This window comes from Aedes albopictus, chromosome 1 (assembly GCF_035046485.1).
Source record: "Aedes albopictus strain Foshan chromosome 1, AalbF5, whole genome shotgun sequence".
In the NCBI taxonomy this organism is placed as follows: Eukaryota; Metazoa; Arthropoda; class Insecta; order Diptera; family Culicidae; genus Aedes; species Aedes albopictus.
In genome coordinates this window covers 322,611,965-322,636,775 of record NC_085136.1, presented here as the reverse complement: position 1 = coordinate 322,636,775, position 24,811 = coordinate 322,611,965, and the positions used below count along the sequence as shown (strand labels likewise).

The following is a 24,811-nucleotide window of genomic DNA, read 5'->3' as shown; positions in this document are numbered from 1 at the left end:
ATTCCTCCTGGAATTCCTCATGGAATTTCTCCTGGAATTCCTCCTGGAATTCCTTCTTTAATTCCTCCTGGAATTCCTCCTGGAATTTCTCCTGGAATTTCTCCTGGAATCCCTCCTGGAATTCCTCCTGGAATTGCTCTTGGAAGTCCTCCTAGAATTCCTCCTGGAATTCCTCATAAAATTTCTCTTGGAAATCCTCCTGGAATTCCCCCTGGAATTCCTCCTGGAATTACTCCTGGAATTCCTCCGGGAATTCCTCCTGCAATTCCTCCTGTAATTTCACCTGGAACTCCTGCTAGAATTCCTCCCGGAATTCCTCATAAAATATCTCTTGGAAATCATCCTGGAATTCCCCCTGGAATTCCTCCTGGAATTTCTCCTGGAATTCTTCCTGGAATTCCTCCTGGAATTACCCTTGGAAGTCCTTTTGGAATTCCTCCTGGAATTGCCCTTGGAAGTCCTCCTGGAATTCCTCCTGGAATTCCTCCTGGAATTTCTCCTGGAATTTCTCTTGGAATCCCTCCTGGAATTCCTCCTGGAATTGCTCTTGGAAGTCCTCCTAGAATTCCTCCTGGAATTCCTCATAAAATTCCGCTTAGATCCTCCTGGAATTCTCCCTGGAATTCCTCCTGGAATTCCTCCTGGAATTACTCCTGGAATTCCTCCTGGAATTACTCATGGAATTCCTCCGGGAATTCCTCCGGGAATTCCTCCGGGAATTACTCCTGGAATTTCTTCGGGAATTCCTACTGGAATACCTCCTGGAATTCCTCCTGGAATTCCTCCTGGAATTCCTCCTGGAATTCCTCCTGGAATTCCTTCTGGAATTTCTCCTGGAATTCCTCCTGGAATTCCTCCTGGAATTCCTCCTGGAATTCCTCCTGGAATTCCTCCTGGAATTCCTCCTGGAATTCCTCCTGGAATTCCTCCTGGAATTCCTCCTGGAATTCCTCCTGGAATTGCTCGTGGAATTCCTCCTGGAATTGCTCGTGGAATTCCTCCTGGAATTGCTCGTGGAATTCCTCTTTAAAATCCTCCTGGAATTCCTCCTGAAATTCCTTCTGGAATTTTTCCTGGATTTTTTCCTGAAATATTTCTGGGAATTCCCTTAAAATTACTCCAGTGAATACTGTGGAAATCCTTCGCTACGCCCATGTCCCAAAATGCTTTCAAAACTTCCCAACTGCTCTTTATCATAAAGAGTAAGACGAGCCAGAGAAGGGGAAAGAAAAGATGAAGCAAAGCTTATCCAAATTTAATACGGTTGGCGTTTTTGTGGGTACTCGAATGTGAATGCATCCGAGTTGAATATGAATTCCTGAAAGCTGAGTTCGGATGATCATGTATGTGTGTGTGTGTTTGGTGCGTGAGTATGTGCACATGTATGCTCCTTTGTGCACTGAATTGAACGACATATTGAAATAATCCAGCTCGTTTCAGTTTAATTATATCGATGACCGGCGTCTCTCACCCTCTCTACTCGACGTTGGTCATAGTGCACTTAGTCACGCTTGAAGTGCTTCACACAAAATGTAATCCTTAGAAAAAAATCTATGTACCTAGAAAGAACATCTACTTTTCAAATTCATTCTAATTCTAATGAAAGGAAAAGTATTTCAAGCTATGACGAATAGCTCCCTTGGCGATCAGACCGAGCATATTCTGTAAACATGAATTAGTTTTGACACTTTCATGCACAAATGTTCAAGCGTGATCCATCCCGATCCAATCGTCATCCTCCTGCCCGGCAAACCCATTTCAGTTCAATTCCAATTATTACGTTCGAATGCTACGCTGCATCATGTGCATGTGCGTGCACTGCACTGTATTTACCGATATTTTCGAGGGAAACAAAAATTTAATTTAGAAAGGACGCCGGGAAAGCACACATCATCACCCGACATAAAAAGGTTACAGGTCACTTCGCCAGCGGATAGCGCACCCACCCATCATCATCATCATCGATGATGAGTGGCGGGTTGTACTTGTACGCATTGATGACCCATATCATGGAGGCTCATGGCGATTGTGTATGCCATTCTGGCATTGAACGTGGTGAGTGCAGCCGATCAATCGAATTAGATTTCCACTTTTCGCAGAACTGCAGCCATTCAATTTTGAAAACGGGTTTACAATGAAACAGTGGGTCAGGAAGCCAGGCTTGTTGTATGTTATTTATGAAAGTCAATATCATCAGAAGTTCGATCTAAATGACGGCTACAGGTATTGCCGAATCAAACTGAACGAGAAAACTGTAACAAATGTGGCACCCAGTGGCCCAATGAAGAAATATTCGTTTGATGAAAAGCTTGGACTGGGAATCGAACCCACAATCCGTGGTTTACAACACGCTTAACACGTAAACAGCCGGGACGATCTATTTTTGGCAGAAATGCAATATCTTCTTTGTTTTTAAACATTTTACCCTGGAATTTCTTTCAAAGTTAAGGGAAACAGTTGTGCTAAGAAATGCATGGTACCTCCCCACTTTGCACCCTTCCCCCTTTTGCTGGTAGCCGAAAATACGTGGCTTTTTTTGTATTTATTATAAATTTTTCATGTTTTTACTCAAATTTCATCTTTTTGCTAATCATCAGTAGTTCTCATTGATCCTTGACATGCAATAGTCTGTTGAAGTTTTGATCCCAGAGCTATTCTAAGGCCTCCAAAGTACTCCGAAGTTTGTGTCACAAATCCAGCATCCTATACCAAATTTTATACATGATGAATCATCACAGAACGTAGTCTACGGTTCTCATAAAGCCTGAAAGCACTCCTAGAATATTCATGGTGCATGAATTGGGTGATCTAGGCCATCCAAAGTACTCTGGAATTCATTTTCTTAAGATCTACAACATCTACCATCATTTGTGTTCACTCTGTTCATGAAATTTAGTCACGTTGATGTCCATTAGACCTCGCAATGCTACGTGCAACTCGATATTGTGCTAGTTGGACATTCTGTGAAACACAAATGGCCTCAAAAACAGTTTGAAATTTGGGTTACGATATCTACAAACTGAAGCATGCTTTAATTGTAAAAAATAATCGTGGGATGTTGTCTTTACTGCTGATGGAGCCTCAGTGCACAACTATAATGCTTTTGGTACATTCATGGAGTATTCCAGGCTTTCCAAACTATTTTGGAATTAGGACCTTCAAGGTCTACAGGCTCTACTCTTGTTTCTGTTCACTCTATCGGCATAATTCTTTCACGATTGTGTCTGTTGCACCTCATAATATTGCGAGTATATCTATGTGTTCCTATTTGGGTGTCCGCTGGTATTCAAATGGACCCAATGTATTTTGAAGTATGTCTCGGAGTGCAATTCTGATATATTAGCAACATTCACTTGGTGATCTAGGTCATTCAAATTATTCAGTAATAAAGACCTTCAAGCTTTACAAGCTCTACTGAATCTCTTGACTTTATTGGTGTAGCCCCTGCAAAAAATTCTTCAGGAATTCTTCCAAGACTTTCGTCAAGAATTCCTCAAAAAATCTTCCCAGGTATTCCTCCGAGTATTCCTGGAAGAATTCTTAAAGGAATTTTTCAAGAAATTCCTCGAAAATTCTTCCAGGAGTTCCTTCAAGTATTCTACCAGAAATTCCTACAAGAGTCCCTCCAAGAATTTCTCTGAGAATTCCTTCAAGAATACCAGCAGGAATTTCTTCAAGAATTGCTCCAGATCTCACTCTAAAAATTCTGCCAAGAATTCCTGAAAGAATCCCTTTAAGTATTCCTCCAACAATTCCTCCAGGAATTTCTCATAGACTTCTGCATTCAACATTCCTCCAGAAATTCCTCCAAGCGTTTCTCCAGGAATTCCTCCAAGAATTCCTCAATGATTTTTTTCCAAAAAGCTCTCAAGAAATTACTCTACAAAATCCTCAAAGAATATCTCGGAGGTTTCGAGAAATCGTCCAGAAATTCTTCCAAAAATTACTCCTGGGGTTCATCCGAGATTAGTTCCAGGCATTTCTCCAGAAATTCCTCCAGAAATTCGTGAATAAATTGTTCAAGGAATTCCAACAGCAATTACTACAGGAAATCCTCCAGGAACTTCTTCAGGAATTTTTCGTAGAATTCTTCCAGGGATTTTTTTGAAAAGTTTTTCAAAAATTCCTCCACAAATTCTTCCATGAACACTCCTAAACTCTTTCAGGAAACCTTTAGTAATTTCTCAAAAAAAAAAACCTGGCATTGCTAAGAATTCTGAGAATTCAATTCCTTCTGGGATTTCCTCAAAATACGCCAAAAAATCCTCCCGAAATTCCTCAAGAAACTCCTTCGGGAATTACTCCAGGAATCCGGGAAATACTCCAAAAATTTCAACAAGAAATATTCCGGAAATTCCTCCAGAAAACACTTCAAAGTTTTCTCCAGCAATTCCTCCAGGATTTCCTCCAAGATTTATTCCAGAAAGTACTCCAGGAACTCCTACAAGGAATATTCCAGGAATTTCTCCTGGAATTTCTCCTAAAAATACTACAGAAAATAAAAATTACAAAAAAAATAACTTCGAAAATTCCTCCAGGAGTTCCTTCAGGACTTCTTCAAGTAAATCCTTCAGGAATTCCTCTAAGAATTCCCCCAGGATGTTCTTTTATAATTCCTGGAAGATGAATTCTTCCAGAAAGTACTCCAGGAATTCCAGCAGGATTTATACAGAAATTTCTTCAAGAAATTCTTGGACAAATGCCTGGTAGAATTCTTGTACGAATTCTTGGAGGAATTCCAGGAAGAATTTTTCAAGGAATTCCCGAAGATATTATAAGAGGAATTCCCGAAGAAGAACTTCTGGAGGAATTTCTGAGGATATCTCTGAAAGAATACTTGTATGAATTCTTAGAGTAATCTCAGGAGTATTTTCTTGAGGAATTACCAAATTACCAAATCCTGGAGGTATTCATGGAGGAATTTCTGGAGGAACTCCTGAAATTTCCTAACAAATGCATGGAAGAATTTCTGGAGGATTTCCTGAAGTAATTTCTGTTGGAATTCCTTTAAATATTTCTTCAAGAAATTCTGGTGGAATTTCTGAAGAAATACCTTAAAATAATCTCGGATGAATCTCTGGAGTTATTTTTGAAAGAATTTTTAGACGATTACCTGCGGATTACTGGAGAAATTCTTTGAGGAATTCCTGGAGGAAGGTTTGGAGAATTTCTTGGCCGAAGTCTATGAGGAATTCCTGGAGAAACTTTTGGAAGAATATCTAGAGGGATTCTTTGATGAATTCTTGGCAGAAGTTTTAGAGAGAAGTTCGGAGAAATTCTTGAAGAAATTCCTGCTGGAATTCTTGAAGGAATTCTTGGAGAAATTCCTGGAGAGACTCTTGTAGGAATTTATGATAGAATACTTGGGGGAATTCCTGGAAGAATTTTCGAGGAATTTCTAAAAAAAATTCCTGGAAGAATTTTTCCAGGAATACTTGGAGGAATACCTGCAAAGATTATTTGAGGAATTCAAGTCCGAGTGCGCGAAGAGGATAAGAGATCGCGATTTGTTTTCTAAGGAAGTGCGTCGGAGCAGATGAAAATCTACATCATTGACGTAGCGATGTTCGGCGCCACGAGTTCTCCTTGCACGGTCCAGTTTGTCAAGAACCGGAACGCAGAGGAGTACGCTGAACAGTTTCCGGAGGCGGCTAAGGCAATAGTGGAGAACCATTACGTGAACGACTACTTCGATAGTACGGACACGGTCGAAGCAGCGGTAAAGCGGGCCCAGGAAGTGAAGTTCGTCCATTCTTTGGTGGGTTCGAGATCCGGAACTGGGTGTCCAACTCGGGCAGATTCTTCAGAAAAAAGAGTCGAATCCGGAACGAGTCTAGGGGATAGTGTGGAGTCCAGCTAGCGACGAGTTCACGGTCCTGGCCAAGTTTCGAGAAGATCTCGCGCCGTATTTCTCCGGCGATCGTCGACCAACCAAAAGGGTAGCGATGAGCAGCGTTATGAGCCTCTTCGACCCACTACCTTCGTAATCCACGGGAAAATGCTGATCCAGGACCTGTGGCGGACCAGCAGTGACTGGGATCAACCGATCAACGACGAAAGCTGCGAGAAGTGGGATCACTGGATTGCTCGGCTCCTGGAGATCGGACTACTGGACTACTTCCAAGGTTCGACGTCCGCAAACTACGACACGCTACAGCTCCATGTGCTGGTCAACGCCAGTCAGGATGCCTATGGCGTGGCAGCTTATTTTCATGCAACGGCCCAGTGTCCGGCGGTGGTCGGTGCAAGGTTGCTGCTAACGGTCGTCGAGGCACATTCGCTAGAGGTCAAGTAAAGATTCGTCTGGTCGGATTCCAGAACCGTCATCTCGTGGATAAACTCGGAGCAGCGGAGGTGCAAGCCGTTCGTGGCATTCAGAATCGGCGAGATTCTCAGCCCCACGAAGCACAGCGAGTGGAAATGGATTTCCACGAAGAGTAACACCGCCAACGACTTGACGTAGTGGAAGGACGGAAGCAGTTTGGAGTCAAACGGACCGTGGTTTCGAGGTCCGGCGTTTCTCTACCAGCCGGAAGAGCGGTGGACGAAGCAGGAAACGGTAGAGCCAAACACGTCAGAAGAAGTACGGGCGTGTCACTTGATCCACAATAACGCACCTGACGAGCCGATGGTTGGCGTGGATCGTATTTCCCGATCCCGATGGAAAGTTCTGGTCAGGACGGTAGCATGCGTGTATCGTTTCAGCCCGTTTTTGGACGAGGAGGGTATACTTCGAATGGAAGGTAGAGCGGTTCTGGGCTCGTTTCTTCCTTTTGAGCTCCGTTTCCTAGTTATTCTTCCGAAGTGACATCCCATCACCCGGAAGTTGTTGGAGTACTACCACCAGCAGGCGACTCATGCAAACCGTAATCAACGAGGTTCGGCAACGTTTTCGCTTCCCGAATCTTCGAGCGGAACTGAATGCGGTGAAGAAGGCTTGCGTTTGGTGCAGGTTGAAGAAGTGTGCGCCGAAGATTCCGAGGGTTGTTGGCGCGTATCACTCCTGGCTGGCGGCCTTTCAGCTTCACTTAGGTGGACTATTGCGGTCCGCTCACGGTCACAGTTGGACGCAGATCGGAAAAGCGGTGGGTCTGCCTCTTCACGTGTTTGACGACGAGTGCGATTCAATAGGAAATGGATCACAGTTTGACCACGCAAGCGTGCTTGATGGCCATTCGGCGTTTCGTTTGTCGCCGTGGAAAGCCGATCGAATTCCACTCGGACAACGGGAGGAATTTAACGGGAGCGAGTAAAAAGATTATGAGAAGATAGAAGGAGACTGCGATGAAGCCCCACATGGGAGGCGTTTGGGAGCGTATGGTCAGGTCCATGAAAGCAGCATTGACTGTGCTCCAAGACGGAAGAAGGTTGACGGATGAAGTGCTGCTGACTACTTTGGCAGATGCGGAGGACCTGGTAAATTCACGCCCGTTGACGTACGCTGGGCTAGGTCCCGAGGCTAGCGAAGCGCTGACGCCGAATCACTTCGTGAAAGGTCCAGAGTTGGCGGTTGAGCGTATTTCGGCGACGAATGCAGGCGAAGCACTCCGGGACCTGTACAAGCGGTCACAAACACTAGCAGATAGTCTGTCGAAGCGGTGAGTAGCGGAGTACGTGCCGGCGATCAACCAACGGATCAGGTGGCACGGAGAGACCCAGCCCATCAGCCCGGGCGAACTGGTGTACATAGCGGATGGAAGAGTGAAGGAGAGCTGGACGCGTGGCGTGGTGATTGAAGTGTACTCTGGAGCTGATAGCAGAGTCCGGCAAGCACTGGTGAAGACTGCCAAAGAAGAGTTCCGGCGGCCGGTAGCGAAGCTGGCTGAGCTGGAGATTCAAGAGCGTAACTCTGGTGCTGTTGGAGGATCCCCCAGAATTAGAGGGGGTATGTACGTACCACCCAGCATCGAAAACCCGTCAGCAGCAAGCGCCCTGCTGTGACGACTAGGTAGCGCCACAGTGCAAAGTAGGTGCAGAAAAGGTAGGCGAAAATTTGGTGGCTGAATTCAACCAATTTGAGCGCAATGTAAATAACAATAAGTTAAGAAGATTTGTAAATATTGAAGAGTATCGAAGCCATTGCAAAATAGAAGTGAATTTGTGCAGAGATAGATTTGCAAAAAGAAGATTTAGGTGTGTAAATCATTGGACATTATTGAAGAGATCCGTAGGAGCAGTTTGAGATTTTCAGACATAGCTGTAAGTAAACTAAATCATGGATTAGAATGTGTGTTTATTAGGTATAAAATAGAGCTATTGGACAGAAGGATCGCAACTTGAAAAGAAAAGAAAAGGGAGAAACGAACAATAAAATGTAAGTAAAAAATAATCGAAAACGAAATCAATGGGCTAAATAAATAAAATTTAGTTTGAAGCTGTTGTTACACTGTTGAACGCTGCTGTGGGAATTATATTTCAAGACTGGTCCAAACAGGCCTCATGATAACATCGCATCGCGGCCGCACATGCGTGGTTTGTTTATAACGCTTGCAAACAAAATGCTATCGTTGTTGCTATCGTGTGATGCCATTCACACGATAGCAACGAGATCTTATAATGATCACTAGGTATCCATCCTGGTCTTTGGACGAATAATCTTTTCGGGCAAATGGTTTTCGAGTACATGTGACAGAATCATTCTGAGAACCCTCCAAAAACCTCTGAGACCTCTGTAACGCTCCTGAGACCTCCTGCTACCTCCTGAGCAGGAATGCCATATACAGTCAGGATTCGTTGTACACGGTGCCACCCACTTTACGCCCACCGCATTTTCTCTGATGTCTTTCAACCAATTCAGTTCATTTTTGGATGGTAATTAGCTTACTATGTAACAAGTACGCTTTTCTATTTATAAATGTTCACTGTAAAATATAGTAAATCGTTTTTCAAATTAATTATGTTGCATGTTCATTCGTTTTTTCCATTTAAATTTAAAATTGATTCACCGCACAAAGATCGCTATCTTCAAGAGTTGCAATTGGCATATGCTTGCCCAAATGAGTTCCCTACATCCAGTTACACGCGCCCAAATGCAATGGACCCAAGCCAGCTAAATTGAATGCGCGCAATTTGTGATGCCATCGGCGGGCATCGACCTGTCCCAAAATCTTTTCAGGATCCATTGACCTTTCCCGTTCGGTTTTGCGCACTCCTACCGAACTTGGGGAGAGAATCTGACTGAAGGTTTTAAGGCGGCCGTTGGAAAGAGAGGTCACAATGCCTTCGAAGTTTCGGGTGCAAATTCTGAGAATGGCACAATCGACTGCCCGTAGCCGTTTCGATCAGTGAATGGGTTCAGTAATTTCGTAGCCCCAATTTCACACACCGATACCGATACCCGAACCGTACAACCCTGAACGAACAGAACACACTCGCAGCTGTAGGGGAGAATCTAGCCGGTGCCGCTGGGCGTTGTAATACGACAGAGAAGAAAGGTAGACCGAAACACACACTAGGGAATGATAGTTATCAAATGAGTAGGAAAGGGAAAGACAGAAGACCTAGGCAAACATGAAGAGAAGATCGATCGAGGAATAAATATGTGTATGTATTGATCCGTTCGTTTCAATAAACTTGCGTTGTGCTTTTTTAGCATGTAGGGACATTTGGAGAATCACATGTCTTTATGGGGGTGACGCCAACTTTTGATCTGGAGTGTATCTTTATAAGTGTGTATTGATTAACGCTGATACTTCAGTGCTTAAATGAAAACATCTGATGCTTTAGTATCACATAAATCAAACTCAGCCCACAGTGCGCCTACATATGGAGAGGAGAAACTAGCGGAAAGCGTCGACGATGATAGGCAACGGAGGCCTGTTCTATGTCGGAGAATATGTGTGCTTCCAAAGCGATCCGAAGGGGAAAAAATAATTGAATCGATGCATTTATATCCAAAGTGCAGCGATGCACAACCATAATAATCCACATGCCGCCGCCGCCGTCGCCGGTGAATATATTTAATCCAAGTAAAGCGATGCAGCGCAAATCCATCAAACATCACACTCGTTCGTCAGTCAGTCAGGGAGACAACTAGGCCCAGTACACTCCCGTTCAAAAGTTTGGGGTCACCCCCTCAAAAACATGTCATTTTTTTAGGCCCATATCTCCGCCAATTTGCGTCCGATTTCAAAACCCTAGGTTTCATTCAAAAGATAATAAGTCAAAGAAACTTTGAACATGATTTAAAAGAAACTTTTTTATAAAAATTTGTATGTAAACTAAACCCAAAGTTGCAAAATTTTCTAAAAAATGAATATAAACTTACGGCAGTGTCGCTGGAAGTTGGGTCGACCAAATTTTAAGATGAGAGCGGTAATATGACCCATTTTCTATTAGCTTTCAACTACTTTTTACAGAACTTAGCTAAAAAATCTATAAAAAAAGTTATTAAGTAAATTAATCCTTGATGTCATCGATCAAAAGTTTGGGGTCACCCCTCAATATGATGTATCGGCCAAAAGTTTGGGGTCACTTTCGTAAAACATGGAAAAGTGATTTGGTGATATCTTCGTCATCTATAGTTCAATTTTAATTATTTTTGGCTCATTTCAAAGATAATTAACTAAATTTACGTTTGATGTTTTCAACTTAACGTATTTAACGATTTTTGTATATAAAAATGTTATGTAAAGTTAGCACATTTTACCACGCTTCAAAAAATGAGGCAACTTTACGTTAAGTTTTAGTATGTAAATTTCAACAAATATGTGTGGTTCAATGTCTATGCAGTAAGTATCATTCATTTTGTTTCGAATAAGCCAAGAAGAATTAAAATTGAATGAAAGATGACAAAGATATCAACAAATCACTTTTCCATGTTTTACGATAGTGACCCCAAACTTTTGGCCGATACAGCATTTTGAGGGGTGACCCCAAACTTTTGGTCGATGACATCAAGGATTAATTTACTTAATAACTTTTTTTCTAGATTTTTTAGCTAAGTTCTGTAAAAAGCAGTTGAAAGCTAATAGAAAATGGGTCATATTACCGCTCTCATCTTAAAATTTGGTCGACCCAACTTCCAGCGACACTGCCGTAAGTTTATATTCATTTTTTAGAAAATTTGGCAACTTTGGGTTAAGTTTACATACAACATTTTTTGAAAAAGTTTCTTTTAAATCGTGTTCAAAGTTTCTTTGACTTATTATCTTTTGAATGAAACCTAGGGTTTTGAAATCGGACGAATATTGGCGGAGATATGGGCCTAAAAAAATGACATGTTTTTGAGGGGGTGACCCCAAACTTTTGAACGGGAGTGTATGTGTGCATGTCAAGTTATGTTTCGGCGCCAAGATGTGACAGGTTGAAGTGCTTCCAGCAGGCCGGTGTGTTGGATCAGTCAGTCAGCGATGGGGAAGAGACACCGAGAGGTCATCAGTCAGCTGCCTATTATTTATGAAATGAATTTATAATAAAAATTGAAATAACGCCGGATGGATGGGATGCGTGCCCGTGCTCGGGTTGTGATCCTTCGTTGTATGTCAGTGATATGAAAACCTACATGCACGTGCAGCGTTTGTAGTCAATAAAAATGCAGATCGAGTGTGTACTTGACAACGTCATTACGAGGGGTTTATGCAGGGGCGTGCCTCACAACTATCAGTCGGATGGTTAGAAGTACTTCCACGTGGAACGAACGGAACCAATTCAGAAGGCGGCCAGGCAAATTGAAACTCCAATGCAACGTGGAGGCAATCCGAAAGAGGGGATTTACATTACATTAGCGATCAATGGTTCGTCGATTCTGCTAATCTGCTTTGATGACGACTACTGGGAAACCAATATTGAAAGCAATTTGGATGACGAGTTGAGTGCATTCAGTGGGCGTATTAAATGACCAGCACTTACCGATGAAATGGGGAAACCGAAAAAAATGCTTATTCGCAGATTTCACTTTAAAGCCTAGAATATTGCATTGCTATTGAAACAACAGTTTTCCTCTATAGTGAAGTTTAGATGAACGAAGAATGCCTCTATAAGTGAAGTTCTTGAGCGGCCTTGTGAGCATTTTCAAAAGAACATTATGCGTATTTTGGAAGTAGCTCGGAGCTTCGCTTCCGGAGAGCTATCTTGGCCGGTTCCTTCCGCAAGCCGAACTGGTTATCCAAGAGCCCACAGTCCGCCCCCCCAGAATCCGCCAGGCCCCCCCAGAAATTTTTCATGACTTTATATATGGAAATTGGAAAAAATCTGAAAACCACTGTCGTGGTGACAAACATAGATCTATATTCTCAATTTAGTTGAAAATCGGAGTTTTCGACTAGCGAAGTTGGATTTTTCTCCAAATCCGTGCGTTGGACCTAACTTCGGAAGTGGTGCGCTGTATAGCTGTTTGCTATACAGCGCACCACTTCCGAAGTTAGGTCCGACGCACGGATTTGGAGAAAAATCCAACTTCGCTAGTCGTAAATTCCGGGATTCAACTGCACGTACAGTAATAGAATTTTTTTGGCATAATATGTGTTTAAATTGACACTTATTGGAGACAATTCTTAACTTGTCACTCTTTACAAGATCATTGTCCAAAATGGTCTATGTAATTAGTTAGTTTTGTTTGGAAATATTATATAATCAGAATTATATAAAAAGCAATACTTTGTACATCTTCTTTTTTAAATCGATGAGAAATTAAATCTCAGTGATAATTTCCAGGAATTTCTGGATGGGTATCGTTAAGAATCTTTGAATTTTCTAGCAGCATTACTGCAAAATATGGTTAAGTGCTTCTTTATGGAAATCAAGTATCATGTGGGAAAAAACTCTGGTTGAATTTGCAATGGAATACCAGCAAAAGTTTGTCATGATTGGACTTGTAAAAGACTTGGTATTCATGAGATAACTGTGAAAGAATTCCTGGATGACTTCTTGGAGAATTTCTTGGCATCCATGTCCCTCTAAAATTATCTAAAAGAATTTCAATACAAATCGCTGGGGGAATTCCTCTAGAAATCCTTCAAATTATTCAAAAAATCTACAAGTAATCCTAAAAAAACCCTTTATGTGAATCCCTGAAAAACATTACTGTAATTTTTCAACTAACCGCTGAATAAATTTAAAAAAAAATCCCGAGAGAAATTTTGGAAGAAATCATTACAAGAATTCTCGGAGCAATACCTGCAGGAATCCCTGGAATAATTTGTGAAAGTATACCTGGAGGAATCCCTGGATGAATTCCTGGAGGAATCCGAAGAGCAATTATGCTAGATGGGAGATCAGGAGGAAACCATTCAGGAATCCCAGGAAGAATTATTGGAATATTTCTTGGATAAACTCCGGGAGGAATTCTTGGGGTAATTTCTAAATGAATCCCTGGAGGATTTTCTAGATAAATTCTTGGAGAAATTGCGGTATTGCTGTGTGCATTCAAAATGCAAATATCAAATGCGGGAGCACCAAATGCGGTAAGATTTTCTAACAAGTAACCCGATGTCAGTGGGAGCTTTCGAATTCTAGGTTGACGGTGATATTGGCTATGGTTGCTACGTTGCCTTTGGTAACATGTGTTACCGCGTTTAAAGCGCATTTGGGTACCGTTTGCATCTTGAACGCACACAGCAATAATAATTTCTGAAGGAATCCTGGATTAACGCCTGGGGGAATCTGTATAGAAATCTCTGGAGGAACTTCTGGAGGAATGCCTGGAGTATCCCCTGGATAAATTCCTGGAGACATGCCTGTATCAATTCCTGGAGGAATCTCTCGAGAAATTCCTTAAGAAATCCCTGGAGGAAACCCTGGGGAATTTCCTTGAAAAATTCCTGGACTAATCTCTGGATACATTTCTAGATGAGTTCCTGTAGGAGTTTTCAGAAGAATTCTGGTAGCAATCTTGTGGAGTTTGGAGTTTTTAGAAGAACTCCCGAAGCAATCTCTAGATGAATTGCTGAAGAAATCCCGGGATGAGTCCATGGAGAAATTTCTAAAGAAACCTCTTGAAAAATTCCTAGAGGAATCCTTAGAGAAATTTCTAGAGAAATTCTTGGAAGAATCTCTGCGAAAATTTTTGGAAAAGTCCCTGGAGGAATCCCTGAAGCAATTTCTGGAGAAACCTCAGGAGGAATGCCTGGAAAGTTCTGGACAAATTCCTGCAGGAAGTTCTGGATAAATTCCTTGCGGATTCCCAGGAAGAATTCCTGGATTAATCTGTAAGGCAATTTTTGTGGAAATTCCTAGGAACTATCCCTGAAAGAATTCTTGAATGAATTCCTGGAGGAATTTCGAGAGAAATTCTGGAAGCAGTTAATGGAGGAATTTCTGAAGAAAATCCAAGAGAAATTTCTGAAGAAACTCCAAGAGAAATTTCTGAAGAAAATCCAAGAGAAATTTTTAGAGGAATTCCCAGAGGAATTGCGGTAGTTATTTCTGAAGGAATTCCTATGGGAGCTCCTGGATCAATTTCTGGAGGACTTTCTGAAGGGATTCTTGGGGTAATACTTAAGTAACCTCTTGAGGAATTCCTGGAGGCATCCTTAGAGGAATTTCTAGAGAATTACTTGGAAGAACCCCTGGGGGAATTCTTGCAAAAAAAAACCTGGAGGAATCCCTGAAACAATTTCTGGGAGAACCTCAGGAGGAATTCCTGGACAAATCTCTATAGGAAATCTTGGGGAAAATCCGTGGAACTATTCATGGAAGAACTGCAGGAGGAATCCCTAAATGAATATCTTGAGAATCCCTGAATGAATTCCTGGAAGAATCTCTAGAGGAATTCTGGAAGGAATCCATGCAGAAATTTCTGAAGAGGAATTCAGAAAGAATTTCTGGTGGAGTTCCAGGAGGATTTTCTGGAGAAGTTACTGCAGGAATCATCGGTGGAATTCCTGGAGGGATCCATGAAATTAATCCTGGAGGAATGTGCAGAGGAAACCCTAGAGAAGAAATTCCAGGAAGAATTTTCGGAGGAATTCATGGAAGAATTCCTGGATCCAAACTTGAATAAATTCCTGGAGTAATTCCTGAGGAAATACCTGGAGTAATACCTGGAGAAATTCTTGGTAGAACTCTTGCAGAAGTCTCTGGAGAAATGCCTGAATGAAATCCTAGAGGCATGCCAGGAGGAATACCTGGAATAATTCTTGAAAAAAAATCCGGGAGGAATTTCCGAAGGAGTTCCTGGAGGAATCTCAAGATTCATTCCTGATGAAATACACAGTTCGATTTCTGAGGGAATTAAGGGAGGATTTTCTGAAGAATTCTCAGGGGAAATACTGAAGAAACCGCTGAAATTCCTGAGGAAATCCTGGAATCAAGGTTGCGACCATTCATTTGCAAAGATTTTCATTCATTTGCTATTATCTCAGTTCAGAAGCATGTTATCGAAAAACAATGTTTGGATGAATTTAACCTTGTAGTTTTATCTGAAAGTTTGCCGAATAACATTGGGGTCGCAAACGTATACCAAAGTCGTGAGCGAGCTGTGAAGGCAACTCTCCACGCGGTGAATGTAAATTACATTCACGCTGCAGTAATTGCAGGAATGCAGGAATACTAGGATCCCTAGTGGAGCGGACCTGGTGGGATGGTTAGAACACTTGACTATCACGCCGAGGACCTGGGATCGAGTCCCACTCCCGACAAACTCGCAAAATGTGAGTTCTTCCTTCGGAAGGGGAGTAAAGCGTGGGTCCCGAGATGAACTAGCCTAGGGCTAAAAATCTCGTTAATACAGATAAAAAAAAAGAAAACTAGGATCCCTAAAGGTTTTTTGTACAAATTTTTCAAGCAATTCTTGGAGTGTTTTTTAAGAATCTCTAAGTAAAATTTTCTAAAAGAATTTCTGGAATACATTCCTGCAGAAATACTTCGAATCATTCCAGATGTAATTATTGGAGCAATCTCTAGTGGAATTTTGGAAGGCATATATGGAGATATCCCTGTAGAAATCTCTGAATACCTGCAGAAATACCTTAAAGGAACTGGAACTGTTACTGGAGGAACCTCTAAAGATATCCCAGGACAAATCCCCGAAAAAATGTCTACTGGAATCCCTAGATGAATTCTTGATTGAATTTCTGGAAGAACCCAAGATGGAATCACTGAATTAAGCTATGGAAAAAAATCTTGGAGGAATTGTTCGTACTCATATAGTTTACAAAACTATGAACAAATCTTAAACAGTCATTTTGATTACTCAAAACTACAATACTGATTTGCATATTCACATATCGGGTGCCCATCCCGCTTAAAATTCATCTCAGGTCAGGCCCCCCCTGGGCCCCCTCCAGGAAAAAATCCTAGTTACGCCAATGCCAGTATACCGGTTTGCGTACATTTCTGGGTAGGGATCGCCTTGGAATTGCTATCTCGCATGCACGGCTTAGGCTTCCGACTAGACCAATGATGGGATCATTCATTTGCAATCATTTACATTCACTTGCTGTTAACTCATTGCAGATTATCGAAGCACGAGGTCAGCCTGTCGATGACTGTCGATGACTGTCGATGACCTTCGGCTGTGGCCATCTTCGTCCGTGTTCCACCATGCATCGTATCGAGGAGCAAAAGCCGTAGCCCGTCAGCGCTATTCGGCTCTCGAGAAGGAAGTGAAACGCTCATGTAGACGAAACAAAAGAGCGTGGGCGGACTCCCTAGCCGACGAAGGTGAGAAAGCCGCAAACACAGGCGACATCCGTCTTCTCTACGATGCATCACGTCACCTTAAAGGGACCAAGATGAAGGCTACGATGCCCGTGAAAGACACGTCCGGACAGTTACTGACCGACCCGGCTGACCAGTTGAAACGCTGGTTCGAGCACTTTGGAAACCTTTTTCAAGTGTCGGTCACGCCATGAACACCTCAGCATGATCCGCCAAGGGTTCGACGCATTACCCGTGTCAACACCGAAGCTCCACCAGTGCAAGAGATAGCAACAGCCATCCGTAGCATGAAATCGAACAGGGCTGCTAGGGTCGATCGCATATCAGCTGAGATGCTCAAAGCTGATCCGGTAGTATCCGCACAACTACTGCATTAATTATTCTGCAACATATGAGAAACCGCGACATTTCCGGCCGACTGGATACAAGGCGTCTTAGTAAAGGTACCCAAAAAGAGTGACCTGACTGTATGCGAAAATTGGCGGGGCATCATGTTACTGTGTATCGTTTTCAAAGTCCTCTGCAAAATGATCCATAACCGGATACAGGAGAAGATTGACGCAACTCTCCGATGGCAGCAAGCAGGATTCCGTGCCGGACGATCCAGTGTGGACCATATTGTCACGCTCCGTATCATTCTGGAGCAAATCAATGAATTCCAAGAGTCTCTCTACCTGGTGTTCATTGATTAGGAAAAAGCTTTCGACCATCTCAATCACGGAAACCGGACCGAACATGCCGGCCGCCTTGAAACCAGACGGGTTTCAATCAAAAACTGAACTACAAAATTTGATTTCAAAACTTGCTTACATCTCTACTAATCATTCTCTGCTTACTTCTAACATGTTTGGAATTTGGTTTAAGAATTCATTTTGCCTCTGTTGCTGCTACGAATGAACTTCGCTGGCCCTTGCCAACGGGACATCGCCACGCGGGTGCGTGCGGTGAGGAACTGTTGATGAACTGCTTCGTCTATGCGCCTCCGACGCCGATACACGTTGACATCGGGCTCACGTGCGCTTCCTGTGTGTGTGGGGCTATCTCCAGGGATGCAGTGCCGGGTGCACAGCGGGAATGACTTCTTCTTCTTCTTCTTCTACAGTGGCTTGACTTGATTCGGGGACTTCGGATTGACGTCAATGGGCTGCTTTACGGTGCTTCCTTTTGGATCGGTCGGGATCATCGTCTGGCACGAACTTGCACCACTCCATCGGTTGATGGCTGGCTTCCTTCTTTGCTGCTTGCGGGACTTCGTTGTGGTGGTGCGTATGGTGATGTTTTGGTTGGTGGTTTCCTCGAAAAGGATTGGATGTAGTGGTTGTGCGTAGAAATTTGAAAACCGGAACAGCTTACCTACCCAGGCAAGAACGGCGCCTGAGGATCCTCCGTAGAGTGTTAACCTGGGTGGTAGTCTCTGCCGGGCGTAGGTGCTTCTGCGGTTGGATGACCACCCTTCTTCGACTTCGTATACAGTTAAACAGACGTCATGAGTTCGGTAATGAAAATTACCGAAACGGATCGGTAATTCAAAAAATTACCGGAGTTTCGGTAATCACGCTCTCAATCACCGAAATTTGTAAAATAAATTACAAAATTTCGGTAAATGTGAAGCATTTTAACGAGTACGGTAATTTATTTCACTGAACTGGACTGCAAAATAAGCCCAACACCGAATTCGGTAATGTTTACCGACTAATCGGTTCCTCAGGTTACCGAAGTCGGTAGCCTGCTGGCTAGAAACGTCAAACTGGCAATGGCCAATTTTCTCTGCGGAGACGGTGAAATAAGCGCTTAGTTTATATACGTATTATTCTCTTCTAACTCTTGTAAAAGCTTTAGGTGAGTACCTTTGTAACTTAATTTCGTTTGATATAACGTGGCACATCAATATTATAGTGTGATAAATGAATTTTCCAGTGAAATAAACCCCCCCAAGCTTGACCGGCGGCGATGATAAAGCCGGCGATGATAACGCCGGCGATGGTGCGCTGGAAAACAAGGATATATTTATGCTGGATCTCGTGCAAGGTGTCGCACAAACTGGTGATGTGAATACTTAACTTATGCAACAAATAGGAGATTTATAAGAAAATATAAAAATCTGCTGAATAAATCATATCGTTAAAACTTTTACATGTTTCATGTTTTGTTTTCATTTTTAATGCGGCTGAGAAGGAACGGAATGGAAAAAGCAACATTACAGACGGATCGGTAGGTGTGCATGAAAACTACCGAACGGTTCGGTAATTTTGAAGTTTCATGGAAAATCTCAATTTACCGATCGATCGGTAGTTTGTTCGTTTACCGAACGGATTACCGAGCGATCAGCTGTTGAGATTTCGGTAAAAAATTTACCGAAGTCGGTGATTTGTGCTAAGTGTGTAACTTTGTGCCATCGATTCGCTGATCGGCAATGCGAGCTGGCCAAGCTCATTGCCAAACGGTTGACGACGGCTGTTGGAGGGGTTACCATGGATTCCTCCGGATGAGAGACGGTAGCGAACGCTGTGGTGCAACGATATGCAACGATTAGAAATTTGCTTAAATCTTGCAATGACCCTGTGGTCACCGCCGGCGCCCTGTGCGCCGAGACCTTCACCATACCAAATGACGTACACAAGACATGCCCAGACGATACCAACTTGACCTTGATTGCTCTTGAGACGACTTGACAAAAAACTTGGACGGTGCCGTAACACCGGTGTGCACTCGACGAGTGACTTATGCGGGTGAGAGTTGAGGGCTCTCTTCGTTGTCTCGGATAGGAAGAGGACAGACTTTCGATATTCCTCGATCGAAGCATCCGTCTTTAGTGCGGACCGTGACGACACGAATGTTGCCGTCCGACCCTTCGAAGACCTTGACGACCCTGCCTAAGTGCCAATTCAGAGGAGGGGCATTCTCGTCCTTGAGTAGGACCATCGTGCCGATACGAATATTGTTCCGCTGTTTGGTCCACTTGGTGCGGTTGTGGAGATCCGAGATGTATTGTGTGGACCACCTGCTCCAGACCTGCTGTGACACCTGCTGAGCAGTCTCCCACTTCGACAGGCGATTGGTGGGAAGATCCTGCAAATCAGGTTCCGGGATGGCAGTTAGTGGTCGCTGAACCAGGAAGTGCCCTGGAGTTAAAGCCTCGAAATCACTGGGATCACTGCTGATTGGGGTTAGCGGACGTGAATTGAGGACCGCTTCGATCTGCGCCAGTGCAGTCAACGTTTCGTCGGCCTTCAGTACCTTGGTGCCGACTGCCTTTTAGAAGTGTCCCTTGAATAATTTGACTTGGGCTTCCCATAGGCCCCCGAAGTTGGGTGTCCGGGGAGGGATGAACCGAAACTCGATTCCATCGGAACTGGTGTCTTTGATGAGTCTATCCTGAAACTTCTGGTCGTGGAAAAGGCGGTGTAGCTCGGTTAGCTCTCGTTTCGCTCCGACGAAGGTCGTTGCATTGTCGCACATCATCAATTGGGGCTTGCCCCGACGAGCTGTGAACCGTTTCAGCGCTGCTAGGAACGCTTGGGTGGTTAGGTCTATCACCAGCTCCAGATAGACGGCCTTCACTACTAGGCAGACAAAAATCGCTACGTAGCACTTCACTGGACTCGCTCGACGATTGGGGTAGTTGACTTGGAATGGACCGCAGTAGTCCACGCCGACGTTCATGAACGGTGGTGCGGGGGGTGCGGGGTTGACTCTCGCTGACGGAAGATCAGCCATCAATTGGTCCAAAACCTTGGCTTGCTGCGAAAGCACGGGATGCATCCGTGAATCACCTTCCTGGCCAAACTGTGGATGTGAACAGGCCAGAACTTTCCGCGGACCGCCGAAATCAGCAGCTGCTGACCGGCGTGAAAGAGCTTGTAGTGGAAGTGTCGTACGATCATCGTTACGAGAGAGTGCTTGTGGTGTAGAATATAGGGATGCTTGCGATCGGACGATATCGATGCCTTAGAGAGCCGGCCGCCGACTCGCATTACGCCGTCACAAAGTTGTAGATGCAGCGCAGCGATATCGAACGAGTCGTGGACAGGTCCCTTTTTGGCCAACTCTTTTAGCCTCTTGCGGATAGCATTCCTGCTGGGACAAGCGAACTAGAGCGATAGTTGCCTGTTCCTGTTCCTCGAGCGTCAGGGGACGAGTTTTCCTGGACGACCGATTGCAATTTTGCGAGTTGTGTCGAAATCGAAGCAGCAGTGCCACGATACGGACGAGTTCCGTGAACGACGAACGTTCTCCGAAGATTTCGCTTGGAGGTACTGCTTGAGCTGGTAATGCAGGTGTTGGTCATTCTTCCAGCATGGCCAAATCCAATTCTGCATTAGGGGGATCGCCTGCGTCGGGCCAAAACTGTTGATCTTGAGCCAACCACTGCGGGCCTTCGAACCAAAGTGTTTGATACTGAAGGTTTGCTGGCGACATTATATGAAATGATGGTAATCGTTTGTTTTTATTGATAAACTCTAAATAAAAACAATTAAATATAACTTTGGAATAAGTAAACTTTTACATTCCTCGTCGTTCGCTTGAAGCAGCCGGTTGTGTTACCGTGTCTGAGTCGCAGGCATTGGCTTCGTAGCCGGTGGAGTTTTTTTCCCAAGTGGTTTTTATATCGCGTGTTGTCCCACTGTGGACGAAGTACAAGTGCCTAAGGCGACCCGTGAAAGACGCAGGAAGTAGACACGTGTTTACACGTGTACTATTCATCTGTAGTCCATCCGGTAATTAATTACCGATCGTTACCACCATCGCCGTTATCAACATCATCACCATTGTCGTCGCGGCGCCAGGCCGTTCAATTCAACTCGCTGGGTGCAGGCGCACCCAGAACGGACGACAATACAGCAGCTTTCGCCGGCGTGCGAGCAAATCAATTACCTACCAGGCGGCAGTAACAGACATCTGCACGGGCTTTGTTTCGAGTGCAAAGCAAATCAAGGTCACCGCGCCCTGCTGACTGCTGTGGTAAATATTTCGTTGTTTTCTCTCTCTTGTCGCCGGCATCCCCAAGTAGAGTAGCCCTCCTTTTTTTTTTTTCTTGTTTTTCCAGTTTGATTTTTTTTTGACTGCATTTTTTCTTCGCTATTTATCTTAGACGTAGATTTAAGAATTGAATTCCCATTAGACTGCGTCTTTAATTCACCTTATTATTATTAAAAAAACAACAAAAATAGTTAAGTTTTTTACTTTCTGTGTGGCTTCCCACAATGGAGCCAAATGATACCGGTGGGGGTTCGCCGGAATATGTTATCTCATCGGACGATGAGCCAGCCTCAGTTCAGGCAGCTGAGTCAATAGTACATTCCCAGAATACTCAAGCCATGGATACGGGAGAAACTGAAAAAGCTGCAATTTCAATCGCTCCAGTGGTTCCCCAACTGATTGCATGTACCGCCTCTCCCGAAAATGCTTTGACTACCTCCCCGATAAACGAAACATGGCAAACGGTGAATACGATGAACACCGATTCTGAACTGCATGATTTTCCAACTCAACCCCCTGTATTCCCCTCTACTTCCGGTTCCTCCTCTAATACGGCGAACCCCCGCCCGAAAGCTTACCCGCCCGGATCTAAGGGTCCCTTTCTGGTTTTCTTTCGGCCCAAAGCTAATGGAAAACGTTTAAACAAACTCCAAATCGGAAAAGATCTGGCAAAATCGTTTCGAGGTATTCTCGAAATAGACTCACCCAGTCGCGATAAGTTGCGTGTTATCGTGACTGATCGCGAAGAAGCAAATAGAATTGCTGCCTATGAGCTTTTTTCGAGGGAATGGAAAGTATACGTTCCCAGCATCGAGGTAGAGTGTTACGGAGTGGTCACCGAAGATGATGTAACATGTGCTGATATCAAGTCTGGAGCTGGTGGGTTTAAAAATCGTGCCGTCCCACTAGTTCCAGTGCTTGATGTCCAGCAATTGAATAAAAACTACTCAGATGGAACTAAAAAACCATCTAATTCCTTTCGGGTGACTTTTTCCGGATCGGCTCTTCCAAGCGTCCTCGTAGTTGGGCTCCTTCGACTACCTGTGCGTCTCTATGAGCCAAGGGTCATGCACTGTGATAAATGCCAACAGTTAGGCCACACCGCACTTTACTGCAGCAACAAGCCACGCTGTAGTAAATGCGGCGAACAACATGCCGAGGGTCCCTGCAACACGGGACCAAGGTGTATAACTTGTGGTGAAACACCGCCACACGAGCTAAGTGCATGCCCGAAGTACATAGAGCGGGAGAAACGTACAATAAACTCCCTAAAACAGCGGTCGAGGCGGTCTTATGCAGAAATGCTGAAAAAGATTACCCCGGCCGTAGTTCCATCGGCCCAGCCTATTGCTAGTAACAACATCTTCGCATCCCTGCCGGAAGATGATCAAGGCTCTGACTCTGAGGGTGGAGAAGAGTACACGATTATTGAGACAGGCACGAAAAGGAAGCGTGCTGTTGCAAAACGGCACATGCAACAGCAGGCTTCAAAAATCGCTCCTCTTGTTCAAAAAGCTCCTCCCGTCCCTCTGACAAAATTAAGAAGTGGCGGAAATACGAAAAAGGTTACACCTCCGGGTTTTAAATTCTCACCCGAGGATTTCCCGTCACTTCCGGGAACATCTAAAACCCCAGATGTCCCAGTTTCTCGTTCAGAAAGCAAACAAACTCGACAAAATGAACGTCGACAGCATCCAACCGACGCTTCCGGAAAAATTTCTCTTTCTGGGATAGTGGATATCATCTTCGAAACGTTGGATGTCTCGCCCGTTATAAGAAATTTGATCAACATGGTTCTTTCTTTTGTGAATCCTCTTCTGAAGCAGCTGGCTTCAAAATGGCCAATCCTTGAATCTTTCATATCTTTCGATGGCTAATTTGTCCAGTGAGGTCGGAGATATGATAGAAGTTCTACAGTGGAATTGTAGAAGCCTAATCAGAAATATGGATGCGTTCAAATTTTTAGTCCACAATACACGCTGTGACATATTTGCTCTTAGTGAAACATGGCTAACTTCCGATAAAGATATCTCTTTCCACGATTTTAATATTATTCGTCGTGATCGAGGGGATGGGTATGGAGGGGTGATCTTGGGGATCAATAAGCTCCATTCCTTTTATAGAATTGATTTCCCCGCGATGAACGGCACTGAAATAGTTGCATGTCATATTACTATACGGGGTAAAAGCTTAAGCATAGCCAGTGTATATATACCGCCCAGCACAAGAGTATCTCGAAGAGATCTTGCGGACATATGCAGTACTATGCCAGCGCCATGGTTGATCCTAGGAGATTTTAATGCTCACGGAACAGCCTGGGGGTCTCCGAAGGACGACAATCGCGCAACTTTGATATACGACCTCTGTGACTATTTCAACTTGACAATTTTGAACTCCGGGGAAGCAACGCGAATTAAACCTCCAGATCCTCCAAGCATGTTAGACCTCTCAATATGTTCGAATTCACTATCATTGGATTGCACGTGGAATGTAATTCAGGATCCCCATGGTAGTGATCATTTGCCGATCAAAATTTCGATTACCAATGATACGCGCCAGGCTCACCAGATCGACATCGCATATGACCTCACAAAGCATATTGATTGGGGAAAATATGCTGAGTTGATCTCCGAGGGCGAGCAGTCGGTTGATATTCTCCCCCCACAGGAGGAATATCAGTTCATGTCCGAGTTGATCGTTAACAGTGCTCTTCAAGCGCAGCGTAGACCGGTTCCGGGAACTTCGGTACGACGACGACCTCCCACATTGTGGTGGGATGACGAATGTACCACAGTTTATCGCGAAAGATCCGCCGCGTTCAAATTATATCGAAAGCGTGGAACACGGGAGAACTACGAGCGATATTCTTCTCTCGTCTCCAAATTCAAGGGCCTCGTGAAGGCGAAGAAACGTGGTTACTGGAGAAATTTCGTGAACGGGTTATCGCGGGAGACGTCAATGCGAACTCTCTGGACGGTCGGAAGAAGAATGCGCAACGCGGTGTCGGTTAATGAGGACAGAGAAAGCTCTCCTCGATGGATTTTCGACTTCGCGAAGAAAGTCTGTCCGGATTCGGTCCAAGTACAAGCGAATATTCGTCGTCATCCACCCGAAAGGGATTCTATGGATTCAGCCTTTTCGATGTTGGAATTCTCACTCGCGCTTCTATCATGTAACAACTCTGCCCCTGGAATGGATGGAATAAAATTCAACTTGCTCAAAAACCTCCCAG

General features: G+C 44.0%; 1 protein-coding gene across 1 annotated transcript; it reads right to left on the bottom strand.

The window, feature by feature from the left end:
* Positions 1 to 19,320: 19,320 nt before the first annotated feature.
* LOC134292217 (uncharacterized) lies at positions 19,321 to 20,887 on the bottom strand. The gene is made up of 4 exons (XM_062861193.1): positions 20,829 to 20,887; positions 20,400 to 20,673; positions 19,882 to 20,340; positions 19,321 to 19,836 (listed from the first exon to the last, which is right to left on the bottom strand). The coding sequence occupies exons 1-4, from the start codon at positions 20,885 to 20,887 to the stop codon at positions 19,321 to 19,323; spliced, it is 1,308 nt and encodes a 435-aa protein (XP_062717177.1).
* Between the last annotated feature and the right edge of the window lie 3,924 nt (positions 20,888 to 24,811).